Source organism: Asparagus officinalis, chromosome 6 (assembly GCF_001876935.1).
Source record: "Asparagus officinalis chromosome 6, Aspof.V1, whole genome shotgun sequence".
NCBI classification, from domain to species: domain Eukaryota; kingdom Viridiplantae; phylum Streptophyta; class Magnoliopsida; order Asparagales; family Asparagaceae; genus Asparagus; species Asparagus officinalis.
Genome location: NC_033799.1, coordinates 26677517 through 26703815, shown reverse-complemented (window position 1 = coordinate 26703815; position 26299 = coordinate 26677517). Strand labels below are relative to the sequence as shown.

General features: G+C 38.6%; 3 protein-coding genes across 3 annotated transcripts; 1 reads left to right on the top strand and 2 right to left on the bottom strand.

Moving 5' to 3' along the window:
- Window positions 1791-9578, top strand: LOC109845510 (tubulin alpha-3 chain). The gene is made up of 5 exons (XM_020414759.1): window positions 1791-2049; window positions 3554-3768; window positions 3891-4090; window positions 5472-5980; window positions 9087-9578. Exons 1-5 carry the CDS (start codon window positions 1937-1939, stop codon window positions 9400-9402), a joined length of 1353 nt encoding a protein of 450 aa, XP_020270348.1. The 5' UTR covers window positions 1791-1936; the 3' UTR covers window positions 9403-9578.
- LOC109845952 (putative UDP-rhamnose:rhamnosyltransferase 1) lies at window positions 9778-11061 on the bottom strand. The gene has a single exon (XM_020415179.1). The coding sequence runs from the start codon at window positions 11059-11061 to the stop codon at window positions 9778-9780; it is 1284 nt and encodes a 427-aa protein (XP_020270768.1).
- Window positions 24117-26299, bottom strand: LOC109844800 (putative UDP-rhamnose:rhamnosyltransferase 1). Its single transcript, XM_020413947.1, is given in 2 exon segments — window positions 24117-25318; window positions 25321-26299. Coding segments are annotated over 2 exon segments (1407 nt in total). The 5' UTR covers window positions 25723-26299; the 3' UTR covers window positions 24117-24313.

Genomic DNA, 26299 nt, shown 5'->3' with positions numbered 1-26299 from the left:
TGAGAAAACTTTGGTTGCTATTTGTTTCGCTTCAACTAATAAATACATTTGTAAGAAGATCTCCAAGTACGGCTGACTTATGCTGATTTAGATATGAGTTGTACTTGAAACTTCCTAAAGGGAGGGGGTTTAAGTTGCAATTAACAAATGCAGCAGCTGCAAATACAATCACAATTTCTACAACTTTAAAATTGAACCGGTACAACATACAATCATATGCAACGGTTACTATTCCATTTATAGCATTATGTAAACCCTTAATCAATAGAACACTCCTCAATTTGAATGCAAACAATAAGTTCTTTATTTCTAATATGTTTTCTTGCGCAACAATATCTATACTAGAAGGAAAAATTCCCTAAGGACCCAAAATATGAGACCAACATGGGGGGGACATATGGGGTGTCCCCCTCCTATTGCATAATTAGATGCTGACCAGCTCATTATGCAATAGGAGGGGGACACTTCACATGTCTCCCTGTTGGTCCCATATTTTAGGTCCATGTAGCAAAACTCTACATCCTGAAAAATGATTAGCATTTTCATTATAATTATCATTACAATTATAACGAAACAAACAATCATTAAGTGCAAAACTCGGAGAACCGGTTCGTTAAATTAAAAAAAATCTAAAAAGAACTCAAAGGACCCGGAGAGACCTATGCTCTGCATTGGGTTATGAAAGAATGAGGATTCTTAGGGGGTGTTTGGTTACATTTCTATAAATTATAGGAAGTGTTTTCTATCCCAAATTTGATTTCCTTGTATTTCTTAAAAAAATTATAGGAAAAGTTTTGAGAAGTTAAAAAGTACAAATTTTCTTATTTTTTGTATTGTGCTTGTTTGGTTCAAACCAAGAAAATGAGAAATAACTTTTGGGAAAATAGCAACATTTCCTATAATTTATAGAAATATAACCAAACACCACCAACTTTATAGAAAAGTGAGAACTTTGTAGAAAAGAGTTAATGAGTTTTATTATTTAAATATAGAATTTGAGAAGTTAAAAAGTACAAATTTTCTTATTTTTTGTATTGTGCTTGTTTGGTTCAAACCAAGAAAATGAGAAATAACTTTTGGGAAAATAGCAACATTTCCTATAATTTATAGAAATATAACCAAACACCACCAACTTTATAGAAAAGTGAGAACTTTGTAGAAAAGAGTTAATGAGTTTTATTATTTAAATAATGAATGTGTCAGATTTCCAAGAGATTTCCTCCCATTTTAGAAGGAAATCAATTTCCATAAAATTTGGTACTTTTGGGCACTTTACAGAAAACATTTCTGTAAATTTTTTTGGAGCCAAACAGTTTATAGAAATGTATAGAAAACTCTTAATTACATAAATGTCATGCGTCAGTACTTTTGAGAAAATATTTCTCAAAAACAATGCAACCAAACACCCCCTTAGTGTCAACTTGTATTCAAACATCTTTCGTGAGAGAAATCATAAAATTAAAGCATATTTTCCTTCTTGTAACATATAAAACTAAAATAAATACCATCAAATTAAATTAAACAATTGAAATTCTCAAAACCCTGGAAATTAAAAGAGAAAATAAACAAATAAGCAAATTGCGCTTCTGCCACCATAAAACAGCCAGGAAACAGCTCATCAAATAACTTTCCTTTCCTCCCAAAATGCCCTCGCACGCCTGCGTCCAATAGCGGAAGTATAAGGGTGTTAATGTCATTCAACGTCCGCTATAAAGACGGCCAAGCCGAACAGCGGGCCCCAAGATTCCGGACTCCAACAAGAATTATCAAATCCCATTAACCCTTTAAAATTCAATTTTTATTCCCACCTCATACAAATCCTTTTATATTACAAAAAAGCGCCCTCCCATTTTCTTTTCTTTCCATTCGTTTGTTAGATTCGCAGCATTTTAAAGGGGGGAGAAAAACTAGGGTTAGGGTTTGAGAGAGAACGAAAATGAGAGAAATAATTAGTATTCACATAGGGCAGGCTGGGATCCAAGTGGGGAATTCTTGCTGGGAATTGTACTGCCTCGAGCATGGGATTCAGCCGGACGGGATGATGCCTAGGTTTGTCCGTTTGCGATCAAAATCGACTTTATTTTTGTGTGTGGATAATTTGTTCCCTTCTTGAATTTTTTTCGTTTAATTTTGGTGATTTACCGTTCATAAATGAGGAATATTTTTTTTTGTGTAGATAATTTGTTCCCTGTTCAGAATCTCTATATATTTTCCATCATTCTTAATTTATTTGCTTTTTTTTGTGTGTATAGAATTAGATATTGGGGGCATTGAAGGCTGTTAGAGTTCTTGTTAGATAATGCATAGGAATGTTTTTCTCTTGAGTTGAGATTATGTGTATTGGGTTTGCGTACATTTCGTTAAGATTAATACAGAACAGACGTTGAAATATTATGATAACATCCCTGGGCAAGAAATGCGCAAATGGCTAATTCTTTTTTCAAGGTTATAATTTACTTCTATTATTGTACCTTACAAAGAACAAGGGGGTTTTATTCGAAACTTGTGATTTTATTACGAAAGAATGTCAAAATTTCATTCGAAACCTCTATTGTTCACGCATTTCAAGCTTAGGGTCCGTTCGTTTCGCAAAAAAAAACTTGGAAATTAAAGAATAGGAAACCTATTTCCTATAATAATTGTTTTGAGATTGTTTGGTTAGGTTAAAAAAGAAGGAAATTATAGAATAGGAGATGAGATGAGATGAGTTGTCACCTTATTATTGGATGATGTGAGTGATTTTTAAAAAAAACTTGTTTTGAGGTTGTTTGGTTGGTTAAAAAAATAAGGAAATGAATTGGAGGTATATTATTGGATGATATTTTGAGGTTGTTTATGTTTGGTTCATTTTTAAAAATAAGAAAATAGATGAGATGAGATGAGTTGGAGGTATATTATTGGATGATGTGACACATACTTAAGGAAATCAATTTCTTTTTTTTTTGAGGAAATGGATGGAAAGGAAGGTTTAATGAGATGAGATGAGTTGTCACAATATTATTGGATGATGTGTGTGATTTTTAAAAATGGGATAAGATGAGATGTGATGAGTTGGATGATGTGACACATTTCTTGTGTTTGGTTTATTTTTAAAGGTAAGAAAGGAGATGAAATGAGATGAGTTGGAGGATAAAAATAATATTTTATTGGATGTTGTGGGTGAGTTTTAGGGATGGAAATGGATAAAAATATTATTTTATTGATTTCCTTGTACCGATTTCCTTTTTTTGGTTTTTAGGAAACCAACCAAACAGCCCCTTAAGGCCAACCGGTGTTCAGTGGAAAGCTGCTGAAGGCAAACATTTATATGGTAAAACTTATTTTCAGTTATACCTTAGAGTTCCATTAATGAAATGGGTGGTTTCTGCGATAAAAGATTTTTGTTATGGAAAGTGATGAAATAATTTGATTTATGTTGTTTTGATCTTGATTTTTTTCTATGATCTTAATCCAAATCTTCATTCTTCATGAAATGATAATCAGATTATGTTGATTCATTTTGTAAAAATTATCTTTCTAACATTCTTAAGTTTTTAATTCCTTTTCGTACCAGTGATACATCGGTTGGTGTTGCCCATGATGCCTTCAATACCTTCTTCAGCGAGACTGGTGCAGGCAAGCATGTCCCAAGAGCTATCTTTGTAGATCTTGAGCCTACTGTCATTGACGAAGTTAGAACTGGAACTTACCGCCAGCTCTTTCACCCTGAGCAGCTCATCTCTGGCAAAGAAGACGCTGCCAACAACTTTGCTCGTGGACATTACACTGGTATGACAGTCCTCACTCAGTTCCCTTCTTGTTTTTGTTTTCTTATTCTTCTCTATCAGAAAAAGATTGGTCTTTTGTATGTTACCTCTGGTTATAAGTTTGTTAGTTATCTTGTATTGTAGTTGGGAAGGAGATTGTAGATCTGTGTCTCGATCGCGTTAGAAAACTAGCAGACAATTGCACTGGTTTGCAAGGATTCTTGGTTTTCAATGCTGTTGGTGGTGGTACTGGATCTGGTTTAGGCTCCTTGCTGCTGGAAAGGCTTTCAGTTGATTATGGGAAAAAATCGAAGCTTGGTTTTACCATCTATCCTTCACCTCAGGTACTAATAATCTCTCTTTGGTTGTGTGATTTTTCTTTGAGTAGATACTAGTGTCCTCCAGTATATCTTCTAGGAAAACCCACAGAGAATAAATCTGTTTATGAAGAATTCAGAAGACGTTTTGGGAAGTTCTTGAAGTAGGAGATAGGTGGAAAAAGGATAAGATAATCAATTGTCTATAAATGTTTATAAATTGAGATGTGTATTATAAAGTTCGCGCCGGTCAAATTAAATTTATAATGTAGTAGTTTTAGTCTTTTAGGATTCAGAGAATGCACAGGTTTTGAACTTTCTAGTAACATTTTTTTGTTATGCAATAATTTAGCAGTACATACTACAGCTACTGACCGTAGAAAAGTTTTGGTTCTTCTTTGCTTTGGCATGTGTCTGCTGCATGTGCTTTTTTATAATAAGTTTCCCCCCCTTCAGTCTACCTTTCCACTTTAACTTCATCAAGTGGTCATGAGCATCCAACTATGTCCATTCTTAGGAGTTGTAAGAGCATCCGCCATGTTCACTTGGAAGTTGGAAGTCACTATAAAATGTGATGTTTATCTATTTTGCACCTGCATGCACCCATGTGGATATTGCTGTAGTGGGCCTGCCTATCTATGTGCATGTGCCTTAGCTATGAAGGCTAATGATCATTGGCATGTGGGATCAGGGTGGTGGGTTCTGTTGTTTATGTTTGCTCTAAGCAGACAACTCTTTGAAATATTTAAATACCATTTTCCTTTTATATCTGTTTTTTTTTCCTTTGCTTAACTATTTTCCAACAGCTGGTTCTTTTGTGCTTACTACTATATCACAAATTTGAACCATTTTAAAATACTATGTAACACCTTATCTATGTGATACCTTTTTTTGGTTTAGTCCCTTAAATCTTTAATATTTTGAAATTAGTCACTCAAAAGTCAAATTATTGCAATTGCTATTACGTCTCCAAATTCTTATTAGTTGTCTCAAAATTAGTGCCTTGAATCATTGAAATTGTTGTTAAGTCCCTCATTCTCATAGTTTGTTTCAAATTAATGCCTCCGATCAAGAGTAAGCGGTAACAATATATAAAAATTGGAGGAACTAATAGCAATTTCAATGATTTGAGGGACATATTTCAAAATATTAAAGATTTAAGGGAGAAATAGGGGAAAACCTACTTTTTTGCAACTTCCCTTTATATTTCATTCTCATCTTTTTCTTGATCAGCAATTATCCATCTTATCAAGTTTCTTAGTTCTGTAGGATTTTTTCTTTAAATTAATGAAGGCTTTCCTTGGAAGTTTTTGAATTTTTTTATCAGCTTAACCCTATTTTTCCTATTTTATGTTTTTCAGACGCATTCTGAGTGTTACTGTTGTCTGACAATTTCATAATCTGACAGGTTTCTACAGCAGTTGTGGAACCCTACAACAGTGTTCTTTCTACACACTCCTTGCTCGAACATACAGACGTCTCAGTTCTTTTGGATAATGAGGCCATATACGACATTTGCCGTAGATCTCTAGACATCGAAAGGCCAACTTACACCAATTTGAACCGCTTGATATCTCAGATCATCTCCTCCTTGACCACTTCGCTTAGGTTTGATGGCGCTATCAATGTTGATATAACAGAATTCCAAACAAACCTTGTACCATATCCTAGGATCCATTTCATGCTTTCCTCTTATGCGCCTGTTATCTCTGCTGAGAAAGCATATCATGAGCAGCTTTCGGTTCCTGAAATCACAAATGCTGTCTTTGAGCCTTCAAGCATGATGGCAAAGTGTGACCCGAGACATGGGAAGTACATGGCCTGTTGTTTGATGTATCGTGGGGATGTTGTGCCCAAGGATGTTAATGCAGCAGTTGCAACTATTAAAACCAAGAGGACTGTCCAATTCGTGGACTGGTGAGATTAAGCTGCTCTGAATTTTACCGCTTATTCATTTTCCTATTTTCTGAATTTTTGTATACATGCCTTTGAATATGCATATACTAACATTCAGATTAAGGAGCTTCATGTTTATAGCTTAAAGCATCAATTATGTTATATTAGCTGCAAGCCTGCAACACACTTATAATAAATACTGATTCATAATGAAAGTGATAAAATTTTATTTGTATTTTAAGCCCTACGTTTGCATACAACTAGATTATATATTCTTGGAGTGACTTCACAAATCACATTCAGCAGCCTTTTTGATTCCTTTTTTTTATCATTGTACACCCATGAACTTCTTGATCTCGGGATGTTCCACAAACGTATCAACAACAAAGATAATCTCTTTTTTCAGTATATAACAAATATCCACTGTTCTCAATTTTTCTCCTGGCTCATAAAACTGGCAACTATTGCACCTACTTTAATAAAACACCTTCCACAAACGTAGCAATAACAAAAATAATATCTTTTTTTTCATCCTATAACAAATATCCACTGTTCTTTCCATTTTTCTCCTGACTCATGCAACTGGCAATTATTGTACCCTTTTCTACTTTAATCTAGGTTTGCTTTGATCTACCTATAGTCGTTGCAGCCCTTTCCACTGCCATTCTGTCATTCATAACTGGAGGCTGGGACAACTCACTGCACTCCTTGTGCCTGACCATCTGAACAGTATCATCCTCATTATCTTCAGTTCACTCTCCAGCTCCTCCAACTTAACAGTCATGTTTCAACTACATATTTTTGTTATTTTTCTCCCTCTTATTTCTCAACATCTTGGGATGAAAATTATATGTTCGTTATATAGTCGTCATGTATAGTTAATTAGTTATTATACCTTTAGGCCATGTTTGGATTGGGGTCTTGTTATATACCGGCATTAATTTAACTCATTATAGTCTTGAGATATAATAATCCAGCAGACTATAGCGAGTAAAATTTTTAATAATATGTTTGGTACAGTTTGGTATTAACACCTAATACCTATGTTATGTTTGGAAGCTTGTCATTATAAGGTGGTATTAGATTTAAGGCATAATAATAAATGTCCATGATGTCCTGCTAGGTATCAATTATAGCTTTCATGTTAAAATAATATGAAAAAAGGACTTAATAATCTAAATAGTCCGTATGTAAATAAATTTAACTACAATATGCTTTGCCAATTTATTTGTTTAGCTTCTATGTAATGTTCATGCTTCTTTCTTTACGTGCTTTCGTGCGTACATCAATTTGAGATTGCAACGTAACTTTTTAGTTATTCATTTCTTCTCCAATGCCCACTTGTCTGACTTTGCTTGGAGTAATTAATTTAGCACTAACAAACTTCAAATAATCAATCATGCTTATGAGATGCTCAGCGAGAAATTGTGTTTCAATTTTTAACCTTGTTCTGGGCCTTGGTGTCCCGGTTTCTTTCTTTTTTGTTTTCGATAGATGATGAAATAGACATAACTAAAGAGGAAGCCTAGATAATGTCAAGGAAAGTCAAGGGACTAGAGGGTCTTTTTGAATCTAATCCCAAATAAAAAATAGTATTAGGACTACAATACGCCCCCCCGCCCCCGCAAGGCCTCCCTTCCCTTTTTGTTTAGTCTGGAATCTAGCACTATTTCATTTTAAAGGACTAAATGTTCCTGTCTAATATTCAAAAATTTGAACCAAACATTTCACTATCAGTGTTGTAAGTAGCAGGCAATTGCGGCGCAATTGCAGCCGCAATTGTGTTAGCGGGCAAACGATTTTGGCCATAGCAGTGAGAAAAAGCATCGATGACCGCTATCCATTCGAAATAGCAGAGAAAAGCACGAAATAGTGTTCAAAAACAGTTAATATCGTTTAAAACTGCTTTTGAGCAATATTAGCGCTTTTGAGCGCTATTAGCGACTTTTTGGTTGGTTTTTATTAAAAAACTAACCCGAATTAAACTGGAACCTGACCCAACTTATAACCCCCTCTCTCTCTCTCTCTCTCTCTCTCTCTCTCTCTCTCTCTCTCTCTCTTCTGCATTCGATTGCCTCCGCCTCTTTCTTAAACATCCTAACCGGAACTCTGCTTCTTTCTCTTTCGTGTTCGGCGAACTCCAGCTCCGCTACCTCCCTCCACCACCACTCCACCTCCTCTGCCTCCACTCTAGATCCTCCAACTCCACGACGAGCTCTCTCCTCAACGCTACAGAAAACACCAGTCTCCCCGACGAGCTCCATCTCCATTTCCTCTCCTCTCCAGATCCTCCAACTGCCTTTGCTCCATTTCCTCAATGAAGCCCTGTCCTTGCATTGATTTTTCTTATTTTTTAGAATATTTAAATATATTTAAATTGGACCGTTATTTGACTATGTGCTATTTGCCGCTATAGGCACAAATAACCTTAGCGGTAGCTCACTGCTATGTGAAGCTATCGGCTATCAATAACCTTGCTCACTATATTATTTTAATGGATAAAGGCTTATTAACTACTAACTAGTAATAATACCCAATCCAAACATGGCTTTCACATCTAGGAAGTTTTATAGCAACGTAGTGTGCTTTGGAAGTATGTTACAACCATCCAGCATCAATTTTGACATCTTTATGTATGATCGATCCTACTGTAGTAAATTGTCAATGGAGTCATCGTGTGTCTTACTAATGTCAATAATGTCAACAACTCTTAGAGTTCTGCTTGTAGTTTCAGTATTTATACACTGCAAACAACACGGTGTATGTGTTATTCAGTATTTATGCCACTATTTTCTAATCCTTTAGCCAATGCTTTGACAATGGATGAACATTTACTTTCGTAGCTCATTTGGGGAGTAGATGGGCTGTCATTTTTTCTTGATTTTTTGTTTTGTAATTTAAGCATCATTTGGAAGGTCCTTATACTTTGGGTTTAGCAAATATAGTATCTGGAGGCCTTGGTCATTTGTCCTATGCTTTACGTTGTAAATGAGCTTGAGCATAGAAAGTGCAAAGTTAGTATGTTTTCAACGGTTCGCACAGTCATATGATGACTTTTGAGGCAAAGCTGCATTACTATTCACATGGTGTAAATTTATGATCGTCATGTGGTTTTGGGTTATGCTAGGTGTCCGACTGGTTTCAAGTGTGGAATCAACTATCAGCCACCAACTGTGGTTCCTGGCGGTGATCTCGCAAAGGTACAACGTGCTGTCTGCATGATCAGCAACAACACCGCGGTAGCCGAAGTGTTCTCACGTATCGACCACAAGTTCGACCTCATGTACGCAAAGCGCGCCTTTGTGCACTGGTACGTGGGTGAAGGTATGGAAGAAGGGGAGTTCTCAGAGGCAAGAGAAGATCTGGCTGCCCTTGAGAAGGACTATGAAGAAGTTGGAGCAGAGGGTGCTGATGATGATGGTGAAGAGGGAGAAGATTACTAGATTGTTGGGAGTTTTTCAGTTTGGGATTTGCTTGTGGTCTCATATTATTTTCCTCCTTTTTGTTGTTGATCTGCATTTTGTTATAGTTCATTGTTAACTTTTGTAATGTTCTCGTGAATTCAGATGTTTGTTCTCCGAAGTTTCTGATTGAAAGATACTGGCTTAGTGCTTCTCGATGATTATGGTACATTTACAACGATGGACTGTGCACAAGACTGAAATAGTCTACATCCCAATACATGGGGTCCGTGATTTATCAGAAAAAAACATAAACATAATGGCAGACATCGACAATAGCTAGAAACACAATATCGTGGATACTACGAATTTCAGAGACAGCATTCAAATTATCGATATTCTTCTCAGCTTCCAATATCATAATTCATGCAGATACCGAACAAACGCATTCACGTACTTCTCCTGCCGATCTTTATCAGTGAAAACATCTTTCAATCCTCCGGCTCTCTTTCTATATTTTTCTCCCTCCACCACCACCCCCCTCAGCGCCTTCGCCACCGCCTCCTTCGTGAACGACCCATCCTCCTCATTTCGTTCGATCTCAACCGATATCCCTTTCTCTATAATCATCCGCGCATTGATCCCCTGATCGACGGATATAGGCAGCATAACAAGCGGGAGTCCGAAATGGAGGCTCTCCACCACCGAACCCCATCCGCAGTGCGTCAAGAATCCTCCAACAGATTCATGAGCCAGTATCTTCAATTGCGGCACCCATCCCCTGGCGACAATCCCGTACCTCTTGCACCTCTCTTCGAACCCCTCGGGCAGTAAGCCTTCGTGGTTCAGCGAACCAGCGGGCTTTCTGAACGCCCATACGAATGGCACTTTGGATATCTCAAGTCCAAGAGCTAATTGGTGCAGCATCTCCGAGCTCAGGGCAACTTCAGTTCCGAGAGCGACGAATACTACGGACCTCGATCTCTGCTCGCTAAGCCAATCGAGGATGTCGTTTCCTCCGCTTCCACGGCTTCCTTCCATGGTTGTCGTCGGAGGCGGAAGTAGACCTATGGGAATGACGGGCTTGTCATAAAGCTTCGGAAGCAGCTCCAACCATTCGGGTTCCAGTTCCATGCTGCTCCGAATAGCCACCGCCTTGCAGCCATCCAGCACGAGCTTGATCCTTTGGAAGTCGGAGATGCCCGATGCGTTCGAAGTAAAGCTGTCGCTGAAGAGCCTTCGTGCCTCGTGTAGCCGGTAGCAGAGGTTCGAAGGGAAGGGGATCGTCCACTGAAGACGTAAAAGCCCGTCGAGAAAATGGACAGATGGATGGTCGGCACGCCGGCCTCTGCGCCGATTTCGGGTATCCAGTGCTGGATGAAGTCCTGAACTATCCAATCGGGCTTTGGGGAGGCCCGTTCGATGAATTGGCGAAAGGGTTGCTCGAGAGAGTCGAGGGCTTTCTTGAGGTACGGGACTTCTTCGAGCGGGAGGTCGGCCGTGGCCTCGGCGCCCTCTCGCAGGCCCTTGGTCGGCGGGAGACGGAGAGGGATGAGGTCGATGAGGTCTGAGAGCTGTGAGGGGAGTTTGGGGAGTCTTCGGAGGTTTCTTGGGGTGGTGATGAAGGAGATTCTGTGGCCTTTTTCGGCTAAGGCTTTGGAGAGCTCGAGGAATGGGAGCATGTGACCGAAGGCTAGCCATGGGAATACTACTACGTGCAGGCTGCGGTTATCGTCGGCCATTTTTTGTTTCCAGGTACGTAAATGATTAAGATGTCTGCAAGTTAGTGGTCGATCTCTGCATGCAGTGCTTCAATCAGGGTTTAAGCTGAAAATGGAATTAAAACCGAAATTAAATTTTGCTGCTGTTATTTCAAAGCACGTCTCTTGCGTTGTCGTGTTTCCAAATGTCACATCGTGCTGGTGAAAAAAAAGCTAGTTCTTTGGTTACGTTTCACTGTTGGACGCAGACGCTTAATTAGTAGTCAAATACTGTACTCTAATCGCGTTCTGCGGAATATTGAAATCCTGCGGCGCCAGTAGGTTTTCTCAGAGGATCACTGTCTACTCTTAAGAAATCAGTAGTGTGGTTGGCCGCCTCGGACGCACCGAGAGAGAAGCTTCCACTCATCTTGAAAGTTTTATTTTAATTTGCATGTTGTTGACTCGTAATAATTTTCAACAATAGGTGCGTTCTTTTTCCGGTGATATTTATTATGAGAATGTCATTTTTTTCCCCTCATTTTTTTACATTGGTTCATAAGACTGTTAATTGTTGTACATACGATCTTTTTTTAATATAAAATTGTTTTATAATAGTATTACCTTTTCTGCCCGCAAACTGTGCTTTAAAATCCCATTTTTATTTATAAACTACTACCTTTGGTTATTAAATGTTACATTTTTAATAAGTGAGGCGATGACGGACCGCGAGGAGGAGTGTTTTAAGTGGAGCGAGGGGGTGATTGATAACATTAGATAAAGTTTCCGAGAAAATCAAACTCATATATACCGATCGTACGTGTTGAGGTCTTTTATACAAGTGTATAGACTACATTAGTTACAATAGCAAAACAACTCTAATCATAGCGCCCCGACGACAATATGACAGAATGATGGATCAGGCGCCATGTGCTTGACCGATGTAGTGAGATGAGACGAGGCCTCCGCCGGTGTTGAGATCGGTTTAGAGCCATCCATTTGGACTCGTTGCAATTAATAAATCACCAACATACTTGGGTTGAGATAAAAGCATATCCTACTTAATGTTAGTGACCTGGATGCACAAAAAATATTTTAAAGAACCCAAATATTTTAGAAAAAAATTTAGAGTTGAGAGCTAGTAAACTCGTGCAGGAACTGAGAACCATTGCCGGTGAGGATGAGACCATCAGCATATACCAATAAATAAGTGATAGACTGACCACATTATCAAATAAATAAGTGAATGGGCCGCTCATATGACAGCGAAATTAATTAATTAGCACAAAGTGAACCATGCATGGTTGGCTTAACCACCAGACTAAATGTTTCGAAAAAAAATCAACACCAGGTTCTTGATTGGACCCCTTGGCAACCAACCAAGCTTTGAACTGCTCAACACTTGCATCTGCCCTATATATGCTTGATCCAGAAAACCCACATACAACCTACAATGTTAGCACAGGGAGGTTAATGTAGGACGCTTAATCTGAGTTAGAGTCTATTTAGATTAGAAAATAAATTCAATTTTAGAGTCAAATTAGATTAGGAAACAAAATTAATTTTGATTCATGATTTGTTTCCTCCATTATAAGGAGTCTTTTAGGATAGAATTTGACACTTTTTTTTTTGTAATTCTAGTATTACTAGGAGTCTTATTTGATATTTTTTATTTTTATAATTCTAGTCTTACTAAGAGTCTTATTTGTTTTTCTATTTAAGAAGAGTCATGTAACCCCAAAGAAAAATAACTTTTCATCAATAAAATTTCTTTTTTCAATATTTTCTTCATGGATTCGAAGTTCTTCGTGGATTCGAAGATCGTTCTTTGTGGATTTAGAGAACACCCTTGGTGGATTCCGAGGTTATCACTTCCGTGCTGTGTCAATTGGTATCAGAGCCTTGTTCCTCCGATCTGATGGCAGGTGATGAAGCCCCTATTCCTCGAACTGAGTTCGACATGCTGAGATCCGACGTAGATCAGCTGAAGACCAATGGTGATCAGATGAGGGCTGCCATAGAGCGACTTACGATGGCGGTAGAGCGTCTGAACACGGCAGGAGTTCAAAATCACGTTGATGGTCGCCAACGACGTGATCCGACTCCATATGATAAATTCAACAGGGACAATGATCTTAAGCAAGACATTAGAGTTGGGAAGAACAGTGAAGAAGTAATAAAGAAAGAAGAACCACCTCCAGAGCACAATATCTTTCGTATGAGATGTACTGTGATGCAGAAGATTTGTAATATTATTATTGACAGTCACAGTGGAAGGAACCTTGTCTCTCGACTGGATTCACAAGGGCAATGATGTGCAGAACGATGAAGTGTGTCGAATATCTTTTTCTATCGGTCGAACTTATGTTGATGAGGCTTTGTGTGATGTTGTCGAGATGGATACTTGTCATATGCTTTTAGGTAGGCCATGGCAATTCAATAATGGAGCTACCCATAGGAGCAGAGACAATGTTTATATCTTCAAGAAAGATGGACGACTAATTGTGCTCAAGCCTCTTACAGAAAATGAGCCATCTAAGATAAAGACTATTGAGAAGAAGAAACTCTTCGTGACAAACAACGATGCTTTAACAGAAAACTTGAAGCAATCTGAAGAGGTCTGTGACTTGGTTGTAACTGAAAAAGAAGAATCCGCCTCTACCGAAATTCCTCCTAAGGTGCAAACACTCGATATGCATGAAATGCATGATGGTGATATGATAGTGAAGATGGATGATATGCATGATATTCTTAAAGTGGTTGAGAGTGATATTCAACATATTGATGTTGTCCCGATAGAGGAGAAGGATAAAATAGAGAGTGAGACAATTGATGGTATGTGTGAATTGCTTGGTGGAGGGCTCGAGGCAAAGAAGATGAAAGAATTATGTATGGAGTATAAGGGAGAAAATTCTTTTTTGGAAGCAATGATCATCAATAATTTTAGCAATAATGAGATGATACCGCCGACACTAGAATATAGAAAGCAACAGGGAATATATTTAGAAAAGTTTTTCATGCCAACTACAGAGCCACATGTTGCCAATTACATACACATGTCATGGGAAAGATTCATACACGAGTTTTATACAGAAAAAGCCCTAGCAGAGGAGACAAAACAACATATAGAGAAATCAACGCTAAATATAAGGCGGATGCAGATCATTGCAAGAGAAGAAAATTATTTATCAATGAAGCTACTATTCTAACAAATATAAGCTCGAGATCGAGCTTCTTTCAACAAGAGAAGACTGATGTAGGACGCTTAATCTGAGTTGGAGTCTATTTAGATTAGGAAATATAGATTAGGAAATAATTAAATTCAATTTTAGAGTCAAATTAGATTAGGAAACAAAATTAATTTTGATTCATGATTTGTTTCCTCTATTATAAAGAGTCTTTTTAGGATAGAATTTGACACTTTTTTTTGTAATTCTAGGATTACTAGGAGTCTTATTTGATATTTTTTATTTTTGTAATTCTAGTCTTACTAAGAGTCTTATTTGTTTTTATTTAAGAAGAGTCATGTAACCCCAAAGAAAAAATAACTTTTCATTAATAAAATTTCTCTTTTCAATATTCTCTTCGTGGATTCGAAGTTCTTAGTGGATTCGAAGATCGTTCTTTGTGGATTCAGAGAACACCCTTAGTGGATTCTGAGGTTATCACTTCCGCGCTGCGTCAGAGGTGCGGATACTAAGGTCTAGGTTTCATTCGAGCTTGATACTTACAATCCATAGAGGCACGCCATTTTGGAAGGAGTAGCTTGTGTATATGATTTAGGTTGTAGGATCGTTGAAGCTGTGAGACAAGAAGATAGTGTGTGGAGGTTAAGGCTTTGGCTTGAGATTGTTGGTTTGGGCTCGGGTAATCGTAGCGTGAGTTTTAGCTTCGGCTATTCTAAGGTGTTGGAGAACTGTAGAGTGTACTTGTAAAGGAGCATCATTTATGGCTGTGACGGCGAGGGGGAGGCCTCCATGTTAGATCGTCCAATAAGTTAGGAGTGGTAGGTGAAGAAGAACTTGAGGAGGAAGAGGATTGATCCGAGGAGGAGGTGGTGGACTGACCTGAGGAAGAGGGAGGAGAGGAACTGGGAGTTGAGAGCGATGACATATCATAGATAAGAGAGAGGGTAACATTAGTGGGTAAGCTAGGCGCAAAGGACAACTTTTTTTTGTGTATGTTCGGAGTAAGGGAAGATATACTCATAAAAAATGACATGACGAGCTATGCAAACTCGATTAGAAGGCATATGTACTCTATGTGTCATGAGCTATATCTAACAAATAAACATAGTTAAGACCGATGCTCTAACTTGTTGGGATTATAGGATTAGTAATGTAGGACGCTTAACGGACAATTTCATGGAGGATTCGGAGAATCATGAGCTACACGTATTATTAACTTCCGCAAAAGAAATCATATTTTTTAATCCGGAAGGTGAATTCTGGCATATTATATATGTAAATCGCCTATTTCGACGAGACAGAGCCAACTAGATTGTCAGTTTTTAAAAATCTCATCAATAATACCCAATTTTGGCTGAAATCCAAAAATAATCAGCTTTTAGTTTATTTTTAGTAATAAAATTAGAGTCTATTTAGATTAGGAAATAAATTCAATACTAGAGTCAAATTAGATCAGGAAACAAATTTAATTTTGATTCATGATTTGTTTCCTCTATTATAGGGAGTTTTCTCTATTATAATGAGTCTTTTTATGATAGAATTTGATACTTTCTATTTCTTTGTAATTCTAGTCTTAATAGGAGTATTATTTACTTTTCTATTTAAGAAGAGTCATGTAACCCCAAAGAACAATATCTTTTCATCAATAAAATTATTCTTTTAATATTTTCTTCGTGGATTCGAAGTTCTTCGTGGATTCAGAGATCGTTCTTTGTGGATTTAGAGAACACCCTTGGAGGATTCTGATGTTATCACTTCCGCACTGCGTCAATTGGTATCAGAGCTTTGTTCATTCGATCTGATAGCAGGTGATGAAGCCCCTTTTCTCGAACGAATTTCGATGTGCTGAAGACCGATGTTAATCAGATGAAGACTGTCATAGAACATATTGCGTTGACAGTAGAGCATCTGAACATGGGAGGAGTTCGAAATCGTGTTGATGGTCACCAACGACGTGTTCCGACTCCACATGATGAATTCAATAGTGATGACTATGAAGACTCACGCCACAGTTATGATCGCAGAGACCACCAAAGACAGGACAATTATGACACTAGAAGATTAAAAATACCATCCTTCAATGGAAAGCTTCATACCAGTGATTTCCTTAATTAGATTGATAAAGTGGATAAGTATTTTGAGTATAAAATAATCCCAGAAGATTGAAAAGTTAAATTAGTGGTCTACAGGCTTAAAGAAAAAACATCTGCATGGTGGGATGAAGTATTGATAAATCGATACCATCAAGGAAAGGATTCGATTCGAACGTGGACAAAGATGAAGAAATTATTGAGAGACCGTTTCTTACCTTCTAACTACAAGCAATGTCAGGTGTCTTTAAAAGATTCTTTTACCTTAACCGCTACGGGCCGTCTAGAGAAGAAGGTGGAGCGAGCGAGAACTTGAGCAGAACGACATACGACCTTTATCATGGATGTTTTTAGAGAGTTATCAAGCTAGTTATGATTATGGAAAAATTAAAAAAGCTCAATTCATCTCTGAGAAAGAGTCTGGATTTGTGAAGAGCACAGAGGAAGCACCAATAAAAACTTTATCAATTATGTCAATCATAGAATCGAAGGCATTTAAGACAGAGATTGCTAAGGAGAAGGCTTCTCTAGTGGTAAACAACAAGACGCTCACCCCGAAAAGAAAGATTTTGCCACCATCAAGATTCATTCTTAGGTTCCTAATGTTGATGATGATATGTTAATAAAGATAAATATTCTACATGATATTGTGAGTGATGTTACACATATTGATATTGTCCCGATGGAGGAGAAGGATAAAATAGAGAGCGAGATAATTGATGGTATGTGTGAATTGCTTGGTGGAGAGCTTGAGATAAAGGAGATGAAAGAATTATGTATGGAGTATGATGAAGAAAATTATTTTTTGGGAGCAATAGTCATCAATTATTTCAATAATGATGAGATGATACCGTCGACACTAGAATATGTGAAGCGACAAGGAAAATATTTCGAGGAGTTTGCATGTCGACTACAGAGCCACATACTGCCAGTTACATACACATGTCATGAAAAAGATACATACACAAGTTTGATACAAAAGAAGTCCTAGCAGAGAAAGTAAAAGAACAAATGGAGAAAATCAATACTAAATACAAGGCTGATGCTGAACGTTACAAAAGAAGAAAATTATTTATCAATGAAGCTACTATTCTAATAAATATAAGCTCGGTGTCGAGCTTATTTCAATAAGGGGAGATTGATGTAGGACGCTTAACATATAATTTCATGGAGGATTCGGAAAATCACGAGCTACACGTATTATTGACTTCCTCAAAGAAATAATCATATTTTTCAATCCGTAAGGTGAATTCTGACATATTATATATGTAAATCGCATATCTCGACGAGACGGAGCCAACCAAATTATCAGATTTTAAAAATCTCATCAGTAATACCTAGTTTTGGCTAAAATCCGAAAATAATCAGTTTTTAGTTTATTTTTAGTAATAAAATTGGAGTCTATTTAGATTAGGAAATAAATTCAATATTAGAGTCAAATTAGATTAGGAAACAAATTCAATTTTGATTCATGATTTGTTTCCTCTATTATAGAAAGTCTTTTTAGGATAGAATTTGATACTTTTTATGTTTTTATAATTTTAGTCTTAGTAGGAGTCTTATTTATTTTTCTATTTAAGAAGAGTCATGTAACCCCAAAGAACAATATTTTTTCACCAATAAAATTATACTTTTAATATTTGATGTAGAACACACGACAGACATATCTATATCAAAGTGGGACAGTCGCAAGCGCAAATGTGGGCCTGGTCGAAGAAAATAACTTGTTTCGAAGAAACGGTCATAACTTTCAAACTGTAGTCGAAATTGAACGAATTATATATGAAAATCGACTATCTCAACGAGACGGAACCATCCAAACCAACTCTTAGGGTTTGATTTGCTTCCTCCATTTCGCCAAATTCCTTACGGTTTGATAAATATCTGTATTTTTGTTCATTTTTTACTATTTTTAATAATGCTTTAGGAGTCTGTTTTGATTAGGAAACAAAGCTGATTTGATCTCAGATTTGACCGGTGGGCTTTTCTAGTCGTAAAGAGTCTTTTTAAGAGTTTTAATGTTTTAGGAATTCTTTTACTATTTTTGGTAAGTTAGAGTCCTTGTAGGAGTTTGAGTCCTTGTAAAAGTCTTGTTTCTTTTCTATTTAAGTAGGGTCTTATAAGCCCTAGAGGCATAACTTTTGATTAATAAAATTTTGTTTTTCTTCAATATTTACTTCGTGGATTCGAAGCTCTTCGTGGATTCGAAGATTGTCCTTGGTGGATTCTGATGCTACTACTTCCGCGTTGCGTTAATATTTTCTTCGTGGATTCGAAGTTCTTCTTTGATTCGAAGATCGTTCTTTGTGGATTCAGAGAACATCCTTGGTGGATTCCGATGTTATCACTTCGACGCTGCGTCAATTAGAGAAAATGAAAACACAAGCAACAAAATGTCTTCATGAACATATAAACAGGAGCCGTACGTACGATAAAGCTATTGACAGGAGATTGATTTGAAGCATAGTGGTAAGGGTAGGATTTATTAGATAAACTATAGCAGGAAAGGCATATTCCTAAAAAGTAATCGGTAGAGACGCCCGTGCTAGAAGAGCTAATCTTTTGTTGATAATTTCTTTATGTTGCTGTTCAGTGGCATGAGGACATGAAATTTTGTGATTGCTCTTGGGTATGAGGACGTGAAGTTTTGTGATTGACCCCTAGATTGCACAAAAAGACACCAATAGGAAGATACTCACCCCTTCAATTTATTTGTAGTGTCTTTATTTGTGTTCCAAATTGAGTTTTGACCATAGAATAGAAATGTCAAAAAATGGTAAAAATTTTAGCTCGAGTACGAAACAAAAATACCCATTTTGTGCAATCATCCACTACATGAACAAAATAAGAATGACCATTAGTAGAATGAACGAGTGCGAGACCATACATATCAAAAGTAAAACTTTCAATAGCATCAATATGAGAAGGATTCAAATGCAATACATGACTTTTCAAGAGATGAACTAAATTCTGAAATAGTTTTGCTTACAATACTTTTTAATGAGGATGCCCTAAACGATTGTGACATCCTCGCGAGGACGTGCATGCATTCTCCCACGTAGGTACAAAATAAGATGAGAGCGATGAGGGAAAGGACAATTTTGGTGATGCAATGAAGGAGTTCTTGTGATAAGTAGCTGCGGATAACTTGTAATGATCAAGGCTCCCATGCATGCAAGAGAATTAATTTGCTCCTGCATGTTCTTAACCATGCAAGCTAGCTAGCATGAGGATAATATTCCATGCTAACGTTATTATCCTTAGTGAATTATAATGCCCTAAGTAGGTTTTTTTGTAATTGCAGGAACATAAAGGACATTGGTAAGAACAAGTCAAACGCACAGTTGGGCCTATTTTAGTGGCTGAACGCACAGGTCGCGCTGCATTGTAAATCTGAAACGCAGAGTTGGGATGCAGAGATGAACTCCGAGTTTTGGACCTGAGACGCAGAGTTGGGCTCTGTATGAACTCTGCGTTTCAGAGTCCACGAACTCTGCGTCTGGACTTGAATGCTGGGGATATGATGACCCTTGCGTTTTGACTCTGGAACATGGGTATGACCTCTGCGTTTTGATGGTGGATGACCTCTGCGTTTTGATGGTGAAACGCAGGGATGACCTCTGCGTTTTGATGTGAAGAGACCATCAATTTGTGATCTCTTTTGCTGGAGCGTTGCAAAGACCGTCATCTTGTAATCTTCATCTTGGCTCCTTGCAAATATGAGAGTCGTCAGATTGTAACTCCCGATGTTGATTATGAAGGCTGTTGATTAGAGCTTTCATCAGTTGTTGTGAAGGTTGTCAGATTGTAACATTCATCGATCTATGTGAAAGTCTTTAAATTATAGCCTTCTGGAAGTCGTCAGATTATAACTTTCATCATCGGTGTTTGATGGGATATCAGCTATCTATTGTGATTTTTAAACAGCCTACAAGGAGTTTTGGAGCTTCGATATATTTGGTTCATCTTAGTCATAGGTTGCCGACTACTGTGTTTGGAGTTATTGGATCTGGTTGAGCTACTTTAGATTTTTGGTTGTGTCGGATGTTTGGTTGCCTAATATTTGGTCACATCGAGGATGTGAGATTTAATCTTATTGCACATTTGGGATTCAGAGGCTCGTTTGGTTATCAGTTGGGAGACTCTGATTTTGTTCTGAGCAAAAATATCACATTTAACTCTTAGCAGGTAGAGAGTGTTGATCAGATTATTGGGATATCATAGCAGATGGAGTGTGATGCTACTTCACATTGGGTGGAAATTACTCTACATACTCCAGATCATACTGCATCGTTTGGGTTTCCAGCTGAGGTGACACAATTTGGGGATTCTTTGGATTTGGATGCAGATGATGAGTTGGTTGATTCGAGTGTAGCTGGTGGATATAGTTTCGATTTGGATATGGTCGTTGGTTCACCTCAAGTGGAGGTGTTTAGTTTGTTTCATTATGGGGCCATTGAGAGAGCTACCAGCCACAGATTTGTTGGTGAAGAGTTGAGAACTCTTCTATTGGATTGAGGGTCTTTGGAGGCCATTTGGTGAACTACGTAAAGGCTTGATATCTTGGACAAGAGGATACATAGGCAGTCATTTATGATACAGCCGGTTTGGTGAGTTGATACCGACATTTGGAGTTTGTTCACATTCTTGTTTGGATTCTTAACTTGTTGTGGATTCAGTCCATTGTTGTGGATTTGTTCCACTTTATACTGGATGCAACAAGTGAGATATTTGGTTAGTATTAGCGTCGACTCAGTTTTAGGAAAACTTCGTCGATGTGGAGAATTGTTGGATAGCAGGTTTCTAATATGTTTCCTAATTTGTTTTGGTAACAGGTTATTGGGATTATTAATTTTTTTTTTGGTAACAGGTTATTAGGATTCCTAATCTGTTTTATTTTTTGTTTTAGAATTCCTAGTATATTTTTGATTTTAGGATTTCTATATATGTGGAACGATTGGAAGAGAGAATTGTACAGAGAATTGGGGATATTTGGAGCACAGAAAAGAGGTATTTTCTGAGCTATTGGTTAGAGTTTTATTTGGAGAGAATTAGAGATTTGTTGGTGAGATTAATTGGTGAGTTCAAGTGATTTGTAATCTCAGTTTATACTTTTTTCTCTATTAGTGAAAACCCAATCCTCTTCTTGCCCCGTGGATGTAGGGAATTTGCCGAACCACGTTAAAATTGGTTGTTTGTGTTCATGTTGTTATTTTGATTGTGTTTGGCCTTCTCTCGGCTTTAATTTACATGTAAACCTTATAATTGTCACATGTTAATTTATCTTCGCAAATGTGTATGCAGTCTAAATAAATATCAACATTCCTTTGGCCCGATTAAATATTTACACGAAAATATACACACAAACATCTAACACCCCTCATGAACAATCTACACAATAGATGTTACTTTGGCAACATCTTGTTTCAATAAATCATTTGGAATGAGAGACAAACTTAATACCTTAGTGTCATATAATTTGAATTAAATAATTGATTAACTACCAAAATTTAATTCAAAATAAAATTCTAAATTTTACTTGAGTAATTAAAATAGATTTCTCTATTTTAATTAACCATAGATAGGCCCATTAAAAATTTAATGCTCTATACCTTAAAATTTATTTGATTAATAATCAAATAATCCATATCTTAATTGTTACATGCTCGTAACCTTAATAAAATTATTTGAACATTCAAATAAAACTCAATAGGCCCAAGACTTAAATTGGTTTCTAACCCAACTTAAAAATAAAATTAAGTGGGCTTCAGCCTATTTCTACATAGCCCAAATAAAAATTTAATTGAGTTTCGGCCTACAAAACAAATAAATTTAGGCCCATAAGTTGAATTTATTTGAGACATTCAAATAATGCATAACTTGATTATTAAAGGCCCATAACTTAAAACCTTAATTGGGCTCTGGCCTGAATCGAGTAAAACAGACCCATAATTAAATAATTGTTTAAGTGGGCTTTGCCTATGCCCAAACTTAAAAACAAGAAATCACCCGTAGCTTGCATTTAGCCCATGGGAAATCTGATGCTCGCAGAAATTCCCAAATCCAAGCTCGCCTGGAAGAATTCCTAACGTAAGATCGCCTGGAAATTTCGAGTTCGAGCCCGCCTTCAACGAGATCTAAGCTCGCCTGAAACCGAGCATTTGAAACCTCGCCTGCAGATCCTAATTTCGAGCTTGCCTGTAACTCGAACATTCAAGTTCGCCTGAAGCTTTCGGCGAAGCTCGCTTGAAGTACGGCTCTTCAATCTCGCCATAAATCGAGCGTGTGAGCTCGCCTAAAATCGAGATCGAAGGACCCGCCTGAATCGAGCGTCGAGCTATCCTAATCCGAGACTCAACCTCGCCTGAATTGAGGGTCGAAACCTCACATGAATTGAGCATCAAGCTTGCCTGATCTGAGGCTTGACCTTGCTTGACTTAGGGCTCGAGCTTGCCTGAGCAGGCTCTTGCCTGAATAGGCTCGAGCTCGCCTGAAAAGAAGATCCATCTCGCCTGCAGACGTTGCTGACGAGGGTTCGCCTGAATGATCTTCGAGCTCGCCTGAATACCTAGGTAAACTCCTTAGCCCTAATGGTCTTTCTCCACCTTAGGGTTTCGAAAGATGAAGCGCCGCAGCCGCTTGGGCTGCTGCAACCTAGGGTTTCGAAAACCCTAGGTTCCTTACTGCAGATGGCCGCCGCCGTCGCTAAATCTCCCGCACCCTAGGGTTTCGAAAACCCTAGGGTTCCTGATTGCCGCCGCCGCCGTCTTCATTTGACAGCGGGGCTGCCAGCGAACAGTTCGCCGGTGAAGAGCGTGGTGAACGTCGGTCAAAAACCAAATGAAGATGCACTGGATCTGAATCTTGAGAAGATCCAGATCCAAAACATGAACTTTGAACAAAGTCTGGATCATTTTTTTTTGATCCAGAATGATCAACCGAAAGAGGAAACAAAGCAAGACATGAACTTTACTGTTCATGCTTGAAAACAGATCTCAAAAACACAATTTTTGATCAAAAAACCCTAACTTTGATCTTAAATCCCTAAGAAATAATCACAGTGGCTCTGATACCACTTGTTAAATTTATTACCGTGATTAATTCATAGAGATTAACATGAGAGCGGGAGCATACCTGAATCCATTTGGATTCTCACGAATCTGAAACTTAGGTTTTGGATTTTCTAATCTTGAGAGTTCTCTCTTGAGAATTCTCTCTTGAGAATTCTCTTTAGATGGGGTTGAAGAGAATGAGAGTGTTACTCTAGATTAGCGACCATAACCCCTATATATAGGTGTTGTACATTTATAATTTGGCCCCTCATCAAATTATAATTACAACCTGACATCTGCACATTTAGCCAATGATTTATTTAAATACCCATTAACCCAAATTGATTGATCACTTTATGCGGGTTATCCTTAAGGATAACAATACACATTGATTAATCATATGCGCCCACAAATTAGATTTAGTTAGATTTAAATCCAACAGTACTCACTTATACACGTATTCTCTTAACTTTGCAAGGAATTTTAAAAATAGGAAATAAGTGGTCTGTGGTCCCCACAATACGGCTTACATAGAAATTTTAGTTACAGTAAGGTCTATAGACTATAGTAATTGGAGTAGGGCTGGGGGTACATCTGATCCCCTACTCCCGCCCCCCCCCCCCACCCACCCCCACAAAAAAAAAAAAAAAGAGAGAGATTTGAAGTTGCTTATATGCATTTTAAGCACGAAAGATCTTATTAATTGTCACAGACTTACAATAGCACGATTTTTCGAAGCCAAAAACCTCCTAATTGCCACAATTCAAAGATTTATCTGCTAACTGTCACAATTCGAACAGTAATAATATCAACGGGGACAAATTAATACAAAGATTTGACGGAGGACAAGAACTCAAATTCTGAGCGAAAAAACATAGCGTACTAATTGTGATAAACTACAAGCAAACTAAGCAACAACAGTCCTAAGCATTTGAGGTTTTGCTTTCGTGGTTCTGCAGATAATTAATAAATTCATCAATATATTTTCCTTGACGATCCTTATTCACCAAAACTTCTCTCAGCTCTTTAGCTCTCCTCCTCATCCACTCACCCTCCTCCTCCACCACCGCCAACCTCACCGCCGCAGCCACCGCCTCTTTCGTGAATGACCCATCCTCCTCATCTCGTTCGATCTCGACAGCAATCCCTTTCTCCACGAGAATTCGCGCAATGATCCCATGATCAATAAATATAGGCAACAGAACAAGCGGATGTCCGTAATGAAAATTCTCAATCACAGAACTCCATCCACAATGCGTCAAGAATCCTCCGACAGATTCATGATCCAATATCTTCAATTGCGGCACCCATCCCTTCGCAATGATCCCATAACCCTTAGTCCTCTCCTCAAACCCCTCAGGCAACAATTCTTCGAAATCGGCGGCGATATCACTGGGCTTCCTGAGAGCCCAGATAAAAGGTAGTTTAGCGAGCTCGAGCCCCCGAGCAAGTTCATGCGTAAACTCAGTCCGCAGTGTAGCTTCACTGCCGAAAGCAATGTATACGACGGATCTTGAGCTCTGCTTGCTGAGCCAATGGAGGATGTGGTTTCCTTCACTTCCGCCGCTTCCTTCGGTTTCGGGCTGGAGTAGACCGACGGGAATTACAGGCTTCTCGTAAAGCTTCGGAAGCAGTTCCAACCATTGGGATTCCACTTCCGTGCTGCTCCGAGTAGCTACGGCCTTGCAGCCGTCCAGTGTGAGTTTTAGCCGCTGGTAGTCCGAAACGCCTGACAAATTCAGCTCAACGCTGTCGCTAAAAAGCCTCCGTGCTTCGTGTAGACGGAAGCAGAGCTTCGAAGGGAAAGGGATCCACGGCGGCGGGACAGTGAACTGCTCTGGTGTCTTTCTCGACGACGATTCTGAGGGGAACTCGGATGGTGGGCCGGAGAAAACGAGAAATCCCGCTGAGACAATGGAAAAGAAAACAGCGGCTCTTCGGCGACGGGAGGGACCCAGTGATGCGCGAAGTCTTGGATGATCCAGTCGGGTTTTGGGGAGGTTTGTTGGATGAATTGGCGAAAGGGTCGCTCGAGGCGGTCGAAGGCGAGCTTGAGGTACTCGACGCGGTCAGCAGGGAGATCTGACGTGGCCTCGGCGTCGGTGGGCAGGCCGTCGACTTGAGGGAGGGGGAGAGGGACGAAGTGGATGAGGTCTGAGATTTCGGGAGGGGGTCTGGGGAGTCTTTGGAGGTTTCTTGAGGTGGTGATGAAGGAGATTCTGTGGCCTTTTCTGGCCAAGGCTTTGGAGAGCTCCAGGAATGGGAGCATGTGGCCGAAGGCCAGCCATGGGAATACTACTACGTGCAGGCTGCGGTTTTCTTCGTTGGCCATTTTTGTTTGTAGGTAGAAGATGAGGGGGTTTATTAGTAGTTTCAATGATTTGAGGAGCTAATTAACTTCAAAATATTAAGGGAAAAATGCTTCTAGCCCCCAAATTCGTAACAAGTATGCTTTCCCCTCCGAAGACTTTTTCAACGTTCTAAAAACCCTCAAATTCGTAATAACTATGCTCTGAGCCCCCAAAACACAAAGCCCAAGAATTTTACACAGGTAAAGATTATAATACCCATTCTCTCTCTAATATTATATTCATAATAACCATACAATCCGTCCTCTCTCCCTCCTTCTTCCCCCACCATTTTTGCCCTAGCCCCCTCCGTCCCTTCTGCAACCCTCGTGGCGACCGAAGCTCCTCTCCGGTCTCACGCCTCGACCCCTCGCCTCTGCTCGCCGAGATCCTCCATGTCCACCGCTGATCCCAGCGCGGCGTCCGCTCGACCCCTCGGCCTCCGCTCGCCGAGAATATTTCATGAAGCTCAGGACCTCAACCTTAACCTGTCCCTGCAGCCTGGGCCTCGTCCCGAGCACGCACGAGTTTTCTCGTGTAACTATTGCCGACGGACTTTTT